A 13091-nucleotide genomic window follows, 5' to 3' on the forward strand; every position below is an offset into this window, starting at 1 on the left:
TCGACCCTTCAGCCACTGGAAACAGTTTCTCTTTATTTACTCTATCTAAACCCTTCATGATTTTAAACACCTCTATCAAACCTCCTCTTAGCCTTCACTTGAGAAGTTGAGAAGCAGATTGCATGTTGAATCTACAGGGGACTGGGTGGTATATTAGGTTACCACACATCCCTGCACCTCTGGAACCTGGGTTTTAGCTATCCCAGACTGACCGAGTTAAGGTCTCTCCTGACAGTGCTGAGTGTAAAAGTGTAACGCTAATTGACTTTGGGCAGAAGAACTGGTGGGCATGAGACAGCAGCACAAAATTGCTCATGGTTTGTGACACATTGGAGGCTGGCGTGGGAGATAGAAACGCAGCACTAATGCGGTCGAACAGAGGGCACGATAACCTCCGTGTAATGGACACTTGGGGATGATTGATACAGGTAGACTACCCTTTATCCGGACTTCCGAAAACCGAAACCCTCTAAAAACCGAAGGTTTTTTCGTTCAGCGTAAGTCGTGCGTACGAACGAAAAAACCTTCGGTTTTTAGAGGGTTCCGGTTTCGGAAGTTCGGATAAAGGGTAAGTCGTGCGCACGACCCCCCGCCGACCCCCCCGCCGGCCCCGACAACCGCGGACCCCGCCGGCGCCGACCCCGACAACCGCCGACGACCCCGCCGGCCCCGACAACCGCCGACCCCCCCCGCGGACCCCGCCGGCCCCGACAACCGCCGACCCCGCCAGCCCCGACAACCGCCGACCCCCCCGCGGACCCCGCCGGCCCCGACAACCGCCAGCCCCGACAACCGCCGACCCCCCCGCGGACCCCGCCTCCCCAACCCCCGCCGACCCCGACTGACTTACGCTGAGCGTCAGCGTAAGTCGTGCGCACGACCCCCCCGCCGACCCCCCCGCGGACCCCCGCCGACCCACCTTCCGAAATCCGAAATTCTCCTTTATCCGAAACTCGGCTGGTCCCGAGGTTTTCGGATAAAGGATAGTCTACCTGTACTAACACTTGGTGCAAGAAAAGGTGGATGAATGATCCATAGAGTTATGTTTATTCTTCAGCTTCATAAACACCAGTCATTATTCTCCCCCCCCCCCCCTCCTTCCCAAATGTTTTTCAGTTTAAAAAAAAAATGCAGAAATACAAAATGATTGTCAAATTTATTCCTTAGTTAAATTACAATGAAGTTTGGAAAATATAATTCAATCTGGGCTATTGAATGGAGTAAAATTGATTAACACCCCCCCCCCCCACCAAATATTCAATTAGCTGCTTTTATGATTCCTCTTTTCTCCCCTGGCTTGCAGCCACATGAAGTAAGTGTTAGACTTCATCCTCAAGCACTTATTGTGCACAGTTTAATTTGATTTTAACGCTTCATACTAACCAGCAATCATTAGATAGATCTCGCTGCATTTTATTCCTGCGCTTGTGTGGGCCAGTGATTTAATTCTTCTCTGCCTCAGTGTACCCGTGTATTATCTTTCTCTTAAACTATTCTCTCTATCTCGGCAGTTGTTTCCTAATAAACACAGCGGACAGAATCATTCGAGTGTACGATGGCCGGGAAATTTTAACATGTGGGCGCGATGGGGAGCCCGAACCGATGCAGAAGCTGCAGGACTTGGTGAACAGGTAATACTCGATAACTGGAGATACCGTTTCTAAACAGCCGATTGCAGAGCAATATAATACAGGAAACTCTCGATTTACCGGCACCTAAATAACCGGAAATCTCTGTTAACCGGCAAAATTCAGGAGTAGGTTCAGGTAAGTTTTACTTCATATTAGTGGCTGTTCCTGGATCTGTGGCTGTGTAACTGGGGTTCCTGCACCTGTTGCTAAGCAACAGGGACGCCTGGATCTTGTGGTCGGGGTTCCTGCACCTGTTGCTAAGCAACAGGGAAGCCTGGATTTGTTGCTGTGTACGGAGCTCTCGTACCTTTTACTATACCTCTCTGTAATCCGGACTTTTTGATAAACCGGCACCACGCCGGTCCCGTCGGTGCCGGATAAAAAAGAGTTTCCTGTAACCCCACGTTTGGTATAGACACAGCAGTGCCATTAACGGGTTCATCAGCGGTGTTTTTTTTTTTAGACCTGACCACTTTAACAATGCTGGGGCTGAGGAGACTGACTCGAATGTCTGAGGGTGCCAGATCTTCAGATTCATTTGTTTAATTTGGTTGATTAACTTGATCGTGAAGTTCATCTTAATGATTATTGGAAGAATGCTTGTTTTTCTCAAATGACTTGCTATTGTTGTCAGATATGCCACCTTTCAAAGCTGCTTGTTTTGCTAATGGTTGTTTAATTATGGAAAAAAAACCCCGAGATGCTCTTTTTCTTCAATGAGTTGAATCTTTTTGCATACAGAAATCACAAGGTACAATGAACGTTGATGCATAATCTGCAACTTCCTGCAGGTTTTTGTCTTTAACGTGTACGCCAGAATGACCGATAAAGTGGTTCTTTCCATTTTTGTGTTGAGGCGGTTTCTCTTTTATATAAATGACCTGGTTGTTTATCTCCCTCTCAGGACACCCTGGAAGAAGTGTTGTTTCTCTGGTGATGGGGAGTACATCTGCGCTGGTTCAGCACGGCAACATGCACTTTACATCTGGGAGAAGAGCATAGGGAACCTGGTGAAGATTCTGCACGGCACACGGGGAGAGCTATTGCTGGATGTGGCGGTAAGTGACCATTTGTGGCCATCTTAATTGCTTGCAGGCTTCAAATTACTGAGTTGCTGCCAGAACATCCTCTTCTGATTCTAGATGAGTAACCCTATGGGCTCTCCCACACTTAAGAACATAAGAAATAGGAGCAGGCGTAGGCCATATGACCCCTCTAGCCTGCTCTGTCATTCAATAGATCATGGCTGATCTTTTATTTCAACGCCACTTTTCTACCATATCCCCATATCCCTTAATTCCTTTAGTGTCCAGAAATTGTCCGTCAAATCTTTCTAACTTGACTTTATTTATGTAAGAACATAAGTAATAGGAACAGGAGTAGGCGCTTCGAGCTTGCTCTGCCATTCAATAATGATCTTCTACCTCATCTCCACCTTCCCTCACTATCCAGTCCTCCTTGGTTAAATTTTACATTTGAGGGTGGGGGATTCTGGCCATTCAATGTGGGGTTATTTTGGCTATTTGTGTCAGCCGTGGCTCAGTTGGCAGCACTCTCTGCCTGAGTCAGAAAGTTGTGGGTTCAAGTCCCACTCCAGAGACTTGAGCCCAAAAATCTAGGCTGACACTCCCAGTGCAGTACTGAGGGAGTGCTGCACTGTCGGAGGTGCCGTCTTTTGGATGAGACATTAAACCAAGGCCCTGTCTGCTCTCTCAGGTGGATGTAAAAGATCCCATGGCACTATTTCAAAGAAGAGCAGAGGAGTTATCCCCGGTGTTCTAGCCAAAATTTATCCCTCAATCTACATCACTAAAACATTATCACATTGCTGTTTGTGGGACCTTGCTGTGCACAATTTGGCTGCTGCATTTCCTACATTACAACAGTGACTGCTCTCAAAGTAATTCAGTGGCTGTAAAGCACTTTGGGACATCTGAAAGGCGCTATGGAAATGCAAGTCTTTGTTTTTGTTGTCGGCCCCTGTATTGTCCTTCCCTCAAACCTAGAACAGCTGTGCCATCTCTGATCTTTTTTTCATGTGTGTATGAAGCCTCGTGCACAGCTTTCTGGTTGTCTCTGTTGCAGAAAACTGGGAATCGATCAGACTATGGTGGGGTGGGGGGAACCGGAAATTTAGCTTTTTGTTGGCCACATGCACATGCCAGCAAACCTAGAAAGAGGCAAATTGTAACTTAACTAACAATTGTCAGCAAGTTCCTGACACCAGCAGCACTAAAGGCTTAACCTGTTCCTTGCGCCACTTAAAAGTTACCTCACATGTCTCAGCTCTTGGCTGCTACTCGCTCTTCCCCCACCGCCAGCTCCAGTCCTACCTCCCAAACGTCTGCACCTCACCGAGCCTCGGTCCTAGGCAGTCTCGCGTTCCCTACTCTAACTCGGCCCCAGCCTCTGCTTCTCTGAGCTTCAGACTTTGCTGCTTGCCCATCCACTGCCTTCTTGGTCATGACCAATCCCCGAGTCCTCGGCAAGCCTTGGCCATCCATTTCCTCTCTGCCCTACCACATTCACGCCCACCCACTTGCTCCTGGGGCTAGGTACTTCTGCCCGCCAGCAGTGCCATGGGACATGTACCTGTTTAGACAGAAAACGGGTATTGAAGTTTTGAATTTAGAAATGTCTTGGACTTGCATAGAATTTACAGCACAGAAACAGGCCATTCGGCCCATCTGGTCCATGCCAGTGTTCATGCTCCACACGAGCCTCCTCCCACCCTACTTCATCTCACCCCATCGCTTAGTGGGAGTAAAGCTAGAGATTTTTATATTGGTTAAGTATACGTCACCTTTTAGAGGAGCTAACTCTGATTCTGAAAAGTAGGTTAAGAGAGCTGTTGCTTCAGAGCTGAGGGCACTTGCTCCAGTCAAATTCCCTATGTTTTTCAACAGTGGTACAAGATGCAATGTTAATCAAAGTCATTTTTTTTTCTTCCCCTTTTTAAAATTTCTGTTTTAGTGGCACCCTGTCCGACCGATCATAGCGTCGATATCCAGTGGAGTCGTGTCCATTTGGGCTCAGAATCAAGTGGTAAGTGCCGGGATAACTTTAGCTTCTTCGAGCAAGGATCTGTAGGGTGATCCATCCAAATGACCATTGCCAGATGACAGCCACAGCTCGGGGGTGGGGGGGGGTTCCCATTCCTGACCGCTGACCCATACTTGAAAGTGTGCATGCGTCGGGTGAAGAGTGGTTGTACGCAACTGTGCAGTACGCTGTAGTTGAATGACCCGCCCACATTTGGTGTCTGGACTCCCATGCGTGGAATGGCCTTTGGGGGTGAGGTACAAGAGGATGCCTCGTGGCTGCAGAACCCTAGCATGAGTCAGTGTTTTCAGCAGAGGGGGAGCGTTTAAAAAGCAATTGTGCCAATTATTTAAGTTTATATATAAAAAATAAGTGTTGTTCCACCAGGCCCCTTGTTGGCTCACTCTGGCATGCATCATTCTTTGGCTGATTGGCCAGGAAAATAACCAAATCTCAGGCTGCAGCCAATTCCAACCACTAGGGAGTGTCTGAAAGTGGCTTGTTGGGGATGTCATAGCCTCTGATTCTTGTTTTATTCCTTCCCAGTGAGGAACATCGAAGATCAATTTTACAGTTGGATAAATTTATAACTCTACAGCCTTCCCATCTGTTCACTGTTTCCCTCGACAGTCTTGACTGAGATTGGGGGCTGGGGCGAGGAAATGGGCGAGCCAGTAGCTATAAACTATAGGTTCCCCTGCTGGGGAACCCCTGCATTCTTAGTAGAAACAGAAAATGCTGGAAATACTCAGCAAGTCAGGCAGCATCTGTGGAGAGAGAAACAGAGTTAACGTTTCAGGTCGATGACCTCTCGATGACAAAAGGTCATTGACCTGAATCGTTAACTCTGTTTCTCTCTCCACAGATGCTGCCTGACCTGAGTATTCCCAGCATTTTCTGTATTTATTTCAGATTTCCAGCATCCGCAGTATTTTGATCCTGCATTCTTAGTCCTAGTTAAAGCTGTAAAAGGAGTGAGGAGAGAGATTCCTTCCTTCCAACTAAAGCATGTGTCTGCTGGCAGGCTGATTAAGGACCGACAGTCTGGCCTGTGTTTGGGAGCTGTCTGCTGGACTAGACTGTCCTGCACTGGTGACCAGTGAAAATGGTTTGAATTGGGAATGGGGTGAATCTATCCCACAATTAAAAGACTGGCATGCCCAACTATGAAGAGGATGTTTCCTTCTCCCTCTTTCCCTTCCTCCCTCCCTTCTATTTTTCCCAGATGCAGATGTCAATCTTCCTTTACGCTCCCAAGCAAATAAGCCTTCATTTCAGTATTCAGGAGTTCGGTAAGTGGAGCCTTGTTTGACTAATGTGGTTGCTTCTCTCTCAGGAAAACTGGAGTGCCTTTGCTCCAGACTTCAAAGAGTTAGACGAGAATGTTGAATATGAAGAGAGAGAATCCGAGTTTGATATTGAAGATGAAGATAAGAGCGAACCAGAGCAGACTGGTAAGAAATGCCTGTCTATTTTAGTCTTGGCGCGTGGGTATTACTGACCGCACTGCTGGTCCAGCTGAGACTGTTAATGCTGTTTGTCTGCTTTACTAGTACAGTAGCCAGGAGTAGCTGCTTCCAGATCTCTGCTAATGTTGTTCTTGAGCAAATTGCTAGTAAGTTAATGTGAAGTTGAATGTAGTATTGGTTGAGATGGTCTCGAGGCATGGAAAGAAAGACTTGCATTTATATAGTGCCTCTCTCAACCTCCGTACATCCCAAAACCCTTTACAACCAACAGAGTACTTTTGAAGTTCAGTTGTAATGTAGGAAGCATAGCACCCAAGTTGCGCACAGCAAGGTCCCACGAGCAGCAATGAGATAATGAGCTTTGGTGATTGGCTGAGGGATAAATATTGGTCTAACACCCCTGCTCTTCTTTGAATAATGTCATGGGATCTTTTATGTCCACCTGTGAGAACAGGCGAGGTCTCAGTTTGACGTCTCTTCCAAAAGACGGCACCTCCAATAGTGCAGCACTCCCTCAGTACTGCACTACGGTCCTCAAGTCTTTAGAGTAGGACTTGAACCCACAACCTTCTGACTCCGAGGTGGAGTGCTACCCACTGCGCCAAGGCTGACCCCTTGGGTGGGTAAGAGATGTATAATGTAGGATAGAAGATTTGATTGCTCTGGAATTTTTCTTGATTTGCATTTGGGGGCTTGGGAGAAACTTTAACCGTTTGTTTGGCTCAGTTGGTAGAATTCTCGCCTCCCTGAGGCAGAAGGTTTTGGGTTGAAGCTGCACTCCAGAACTTGAGCACGTAATCTAGGCTGACAGCTCAGTGTAGTACTGGGGGAGTGCTGCATTGTCTTTCAGTTGTGATGTTAAACTTGAGGCCCTGTCTGTTTAGGCGGCACTATTTGAAAAGGAGCAGGGAGCTCTCCTGGTGCCTTGGCCAGCACGCCTCCTTCAAGCAAGAGTCACAAACAGATAAACTCGTCATCCATCTCATTTACGTTTTCTGGGATCTTGCTGTGCAAAACTTGGCTGCTGTTTTCCTACGTAACAGGAGCTGCATTTCAAAAGTAATTAATTGGCCGTGAAATGCTTTGAGACATCGTGAAGACATAATTTAAGTGCAATTAAAGATTTTGGCCCAGGCACATGAAATCCTGAAAGGAAGAGCCTAGCATATTCTCTGATCACACGGCTTAGACAAAAAATGCAATTATTCGAGGAGTTGTCCATGTGATCCCACCTCTTGCCACTCGATGGTACAGTTATAATTCAAGCTCTATATCCTGTTTTTGTGATGTTGGCTGAGGGAATAAATATAGGCCAGGACACCGGGGAGACATCCCCTGCTCCTCCTGCAAATAGTGGCATGGGATCTTTTACGTCCACCTGAGAGAGCAGATGAGGTCTTGGTTTAACGTCTCATCCGAAAGACGGCACCTCCGACAGTGCAGCACTCCCTAAGTACTGCACTGGGCGTGTCGGCCTAGATTGTTGTGCTCAAGTCTTGTTGTCTGCTCTTGTTGTCAACTTGGCTTCAAGGACAGTCTTGAGTGTCTGATGTGAGTCTTCAGCTTGCACGCATTTAACTTCTCAAATACATGAGGGAATTGCTAATGCAATTATGAATATATGCAACACCGTTCAGGAAACAATTTGGACTAGATAGTCTCCATAGAAATATAGATACCTCTAGGAAATATTCATGTATTTTCTTTCTTAAAAGACAAAGCAACGCTCTTAATAAAGCTCATTGAAGACCATTTTAAGTTCTTAATATTTTGCCAGCCCATAAAAGATATAATATGGATCGTACTGTTTTGGGCCATTAAGGGCTCTGCTTCCTTCATGTGCTACCATACTGATGGAAGTGCTTCCCTGCACTGCCTCATCCCCATGTATACTTAAAGTGCACTGATTTTTTTTAATTTAAAAACAAACTTTTTGACCTATTTCTGTATGAAATACTTTTAGGTGGAGATGCGGCAGAGGATGAAGAGGTTGATGTCACGTCCGTGGACCCTATCGCTGCTTTCTGTAGCAGGTAGATAACTGCAACCTAATATCAGCTGTTCATTGGAGAAGTAGGTCAGCTTTGATGCCAAGGACGAGGAAATTCCTCTGAGCTGCTGCGTTACTTCACTAGAAGCGTGCCAGAAACCCCATTTCAACTTTGAATTGCCCTCTTCCTCCCTCCTGACATTTTGATAGAATATTTTTTTTAATTCATTCTCGGGATGTGGGTGTCGCTGGCAAGGCTGGCATTTGTTGCCCATCCCTAGTTGCCCTGAGAAGGTTGTGGTGAGCCTTCTACTTGAACCACTGCAGTCCGTGTGGTGAAGCTGCTCCCACAGTGCTGTAAGTTAGGGAGTTCCAGGATGTTCACAAAAAAAGTGAATGCTTCTCCAGTACAGAAGTACTGTTCTGTCATTATTGCACTATTAAACTCTTGTGACTGGGTGCACTTCGAGATTATGCACCATGCTAGCAAATGTGAATGCACTACATTGTGAAATAGATATTAAGACTAGAAAATCTCGGGTTCAGATTAGATTATCAGAGGGTGGCAACGGGGACTGGAACTGGCCTCATCACCTTGGGCTAGAGAGGAAGAATGAACAAGAATTCTCACTCCTGATTGTTAGCCAGTGACTTCTGCTAGAAAGTGAGAGGTTGAGTACTGGATTGGTCTCTGGTCTAATGCCTTCCATGGTCCTATAGTCCACCAACATTAGGGTGAGGAGCTTGAGGGCGGCTGCTGCTGCCCGTTGATAGTGTACCGCAGCAAGAATTGGTGCCTTGAAGCGTGTTTTAAAAAAAAAAAAAAAAAGTATATTTATCTTCAAACCTTCCTAGGGACAAGGAATCTGCAGTTGAATTCAGACTGGAATGCGCTGATCCATTGATTAGCCACACAGACTCGGTCACTGTTCCATTGGCCTTAAGCAAGGCAGGATTCAGCTCAGCCTGTGTCTCCAGCGCGTCCTATGGAAGCACAGCTGGAGAGAGCTGCTTTCTCCACTTGTGAATACAGCAGCTAATAACTTGGGGCGATGTCCGTGGTTTCAGGGGCTGTATTCTTTGTCCTACTGCAGCGATGAAGAGTTTGAAGACTGCAAAGCCCTGCTCTACCTCCCAATATCTCCGGAAGTGGAAGACCCCGAAGAGAATCCTTATGGACCTCCCCCTGAAGCAGTACAGGTGAGATTGGGAATAACACCATAACTCAATGGTTTGAAGGGGTGGGTAATGTTTCCTGCAAGGCGCGCGGCCACACAGCGCTCCAGGGAAACCCGTGCAGGTGGCTTTTCAGTGTAAAAACCGTGGATGCGTGGTATTTTGAATGGAACGTTGGTGGTTTGGTGGGGGGGGGCAGGGAAAGTGGAACGAATTGTTATTCAATAAGTGAAGTCTATGTCGTCATATAGCTACTTTGTTGATGGTAGCGAGCAGTTTCAGTAACCCGAGTTGTAGTGGTGCTTGGGAGGGGGGGGGGGGTACCATGTAAGTAGGTTTCCAACATGTACGCAGTGTTAAACATTGTCTTACAATGTTTTGGGATACTGTATCTGAGTAATTTTGAGACATGACGTGTGGTGAGTGTAGCGTGCCCGGGAGGAACAGGTGACTTTGGACCTCTTCCTTGCCTCATGTCTGGATCTGTTGTAGACTAACGGAGATTGATGGCCATGATTAGTGAACAACTCCATTGTTGTTGTATCGTGCAGCTACCAGGCTGGCAGAAGGTGAACTAGATGGAACTTGGTCTTTTTTCGTCCAGCAATTCTCTTTCGCCCCCTGCTCCCCCACACCACAACAATCCATGGATTAATTTTTTTTGTTTAAAGTCTCTTGGATGAGATGTTAAACTGAGCCCTCCATCTGCCCCCTCAGCTAGACCTAAATGCACGCACGGCATTATTGGAAGAAGAGCGGGGGAGTTCTCCCCGCTATCCTGGCCAATATTGATCTCGCAACCAACACCTAAAACAGATGATACGGCCATTGTCGCATTGTTGTTTGTGGGAGTGTGCTGTGTGCAAACTAGCTGCTGCATTTCCCACAGTGACTAGACTTCAAAATGTACTTAATTGGCTGTAATGCGCTTCGAGACATCCTGAAGTTGTGAAAGGCGCTATATAAATGCTAGTCTTTCTTTAAATCTTATATTTATATGGTGCCTTTAATGTAGCAAAATATCTCTAGACATTTCACTGGCATAATTAGGAAAGAAACTCCGAATATTTTGTTTGGTCATAATTTATTAATAGTAAACGGGGAAGGATCGAATATTTGATCTGAATAATTGGGGAGGGGTGGATGCTCGATCTAGGCTTGAGTTTGTGCTATGATAATCAGAGTAATCACTAACCCTGGCAGGGCTTTGTGAACGAGACTGGATAACCAAACGTACACAACGCAGGAGGGCGAGTGAAATTGTACGCTGTATCTTGAGGCTTTTTAATCACTTCTGTGTCTTGACAGAACTCCGGAACTGACGACTTGAGCAACCCAGAGAAAAAGCGGCAGGCATCCACTGATGGATCGCAGCCACCAAAGAAGAAACCCAAGATGACCAATATTGAGCTACAAGGAGTACCGTCTGATGGTAATTGCTTTACTTACTCAGCAGACCAATTATCTCAAGCATTTTGCTTTTTATATTGATATCTCTCTGCTTCCCCCATGCTGCACCAAATTTCTTCTCTTTTTGTTGACCTCATAATCGGTGATGACACTTCAAATGTAATTTATTGGCTGTGAGGTGCATTGGGATGTCCGGAGGATGTAAAAAGCGCTATAGAAATGCAAGTTTGTTTTCCCTTCCCTCTCCTGAAGGCACTGACTCCTACTGGAGTGTGATTCCATGGGTGCCAGCCCTGCTCCGGTACCTCATCCAAGTAGCTATTAATGGGGGCGCGCCAGCAGGATGTTCACCTGTGGAGGGCATTGCGACTGAACCCGATACACTCCTTACCCCGGCGTTCTCTATTAGGGTGCAATTCCTGCAGGAGTCACTGGTTAGTGATCACCAGTGGGAAGCTGACTGAGTCTCGCCGCTCCCCCCTCATCCAAGGGTTCCGAGGTGTTGATACCAATTGTAGTCCTACAATGATAGAGCTAATCTAACAGAGACCAGGGATTGACCTGGGACTTTATTTGTACAGTTCAGTGCCACATTGGGCAGGACATTAACAGACTGAGCTTTTAAGCAGAGCTTTTTTTTTAATGTTATACGTACTGCCTGAAAGGGTGGTGGAAGCAGATTCAATCATAATTTAGTTTATAATAAATTGTTTTCAAAAGGGAATTAGATATATACTTGAAAAGGAAAAAAATTGCAGGGCTATGGGGAGTGGGACTAATTGGACAGCTCTTTCAAAGAGCTGGCATGATGGGCTGAATGGCCTCCGTCCACGCTGTAAGATTGTGTGTGTGTGTGTGTGTGTGTGTGTGTGTGTGTGTGTGTCTAATATATTAGAAGTCTTATAACTGCATGTATTGCCTCTCTGTTTGAATGGTCCCCCTCAACAGTACTTGGACTGCAGTCTCCCTGTGGGGTCAGGCTTTGGGCCTAGTATTGGGGCTGACCCACCGGCCCATTTCTGGCTGCCACAAAGCCGCCTCTTTATAGGCACTTAAACTCATTAGACTGTACAAATATATATTATTGATTGAAGTGCACTAGAAGGCTTTTTAACTCCAATATTTAAGACTCTTGAACAATTTTTTAACTTGCCTTTCATGGCGTGGTGAAGGGTGCAATGAAATCTGCCGGGGGTGAGGGGAGAGCCATGTGATTAGTGATTTTTATACTGTACTGTTAACTAACTACCTTAGCAAGGTGAGAGTTTTTTTATTAGTTGTAAAGCACTTTTGGATGCCCTGAGGTCACTGACTTTTGTTTCTCCGCCATGCCCCTTTTCAATCCTTTTCTGTTTCTTGCTGGGCCAGAACCCGTAATGCAAAAAAAAAGGTTCCTCCGTGACAGTAACCGCCACATTTATTTTCTCCTGCAGAAGTTCACCCATTGCTGGGTGTGAAGGGCGATGGCAAGTCGAAGAAAAAGCAAGCGGGCCGGCCAAAAGGAACGAAAGGTAAAGAGAAAGATTTCATTAAGTCGAAAACCTTCAAAGGGGACAGAGGTCAGCCTTTGGAAGGAGCAGTGAAGGGCAAGGAGCTGGCGGAAGTGGCCGAGCCACCCGCAGGTAAGGCCCATGGTGGGAGCTCCTGCAGCTTGCCTGGTACCTGTGCTTTCCCTCTCCCTGCCCCGTCCACTCCCTCTAGTTTCTGGTCCTGCTTTTGCATGAGGTTGGGAGGGAATGAGTTAACTATTCAAGTCAAACTTGCCCTTTTAGAATTTACAGCACAGAAACAGACCATTCGACCCAACTAGTCCATGCATGTGTTTATGTTCTAACACACGAGCCTCCTCCCATGCCTCTTCATCTCACCCTATCAGCATATTCTATTCCTTTCTCCCTCATGTGCTTATCTTGCTCCCCTTCAAAGCATCCATGCTATTTGCCTCAACTACTCCCTATGTATCTATGATACAGCACAGAAGGCCATTCGGCACATCGGGCCTGTGTGCCGGCTCTTTGAAAGACCTATCCAATTAGCCCCAATATTCTGCTCTTCCCCATAGCCCTGTATTTTTTTCCCCTGCAAGTATTTATCCAATTCCCTTTTGAAAATTACTATTAAATTTGCTTCCATTGCCCTATCGGGCAGTGCATTCCAGATCGTAATGCTGCATTTATTTTTTTTTAAAAGTTTCCTCTGGTTCTTTTGCCAATCACTTTAAATCTGTGTCCTCTGGTTACCGACCCTTCTGCCACTGGAAACCGCTTCTCCTTATTTACTCTATCAAAACCCTTCGTTATTGCTAGTACCCTCTCCTAGTTACTGGTGCCCTCCCCCAAGTCCCCCAGTTACATTCTTTTTGCAATTCACATT

At 46.4% G+C, this 13091-nt stretch overlaps 1 protein-coding gene across 2 annotated transcripts in view; it reads left to right on the forward strand.

Moving 5' to 3' along the window:
- The window catches only part of rbbp5 (retinoblastoma binding protein 5), a 46359-nt gene that overhangs the window by 26609 nt on the left and 6659 nt on the right, over positions 1-13091 (forward strand). Inside the window, exons 7-14 of one of the 2 annotated variants that reach the window (XM_086011078.1) lie at positions 1512-1631; positions 2536-2689; positions 4605-4676; positions 6010-6127; positions 8106-8175; positions 9227-9332; positions 10617-10740; positions 12152-12340. In XM_086011078.1, coding sequence (XP_085867204.1) covers positions 1512-1631; positions 2536-2689; positions 4605-4676; positions 6010-6127; positions 8106-8175; positions 9227-9332; positions 10617-10740; positions 12152-12340 — 953 coding nt within the window. The remainder of the gene's footprint in view (positions 1-1511; positions 1632-2535; positions 2690-4604; positions 4677-6009; positions 6128-8105; positions 8176-9226; positions 9333-10616; positions 10741-12151; positions 12341-13091) is intronic. The other variant, XM_086011079.1, reaches the window with a different exon arrangement.

The sequence above is a fragment of the Somniosus microcephalus genome, chromosome 18, assembly GCF_052327205.1.
Source record: "Somniosus microcephalus isolate GS21.2 chromosome 18, FLI_Smic_1.0, whole genome shotgun sequence".
Taxonomy (NCBI): domain Eukaryota; kingdom Metazoa; phylum Chordata; class Chondrichthyes; order Squaliformes; family Somniosidae; genus Somniosus; species Somniosus microcephalus.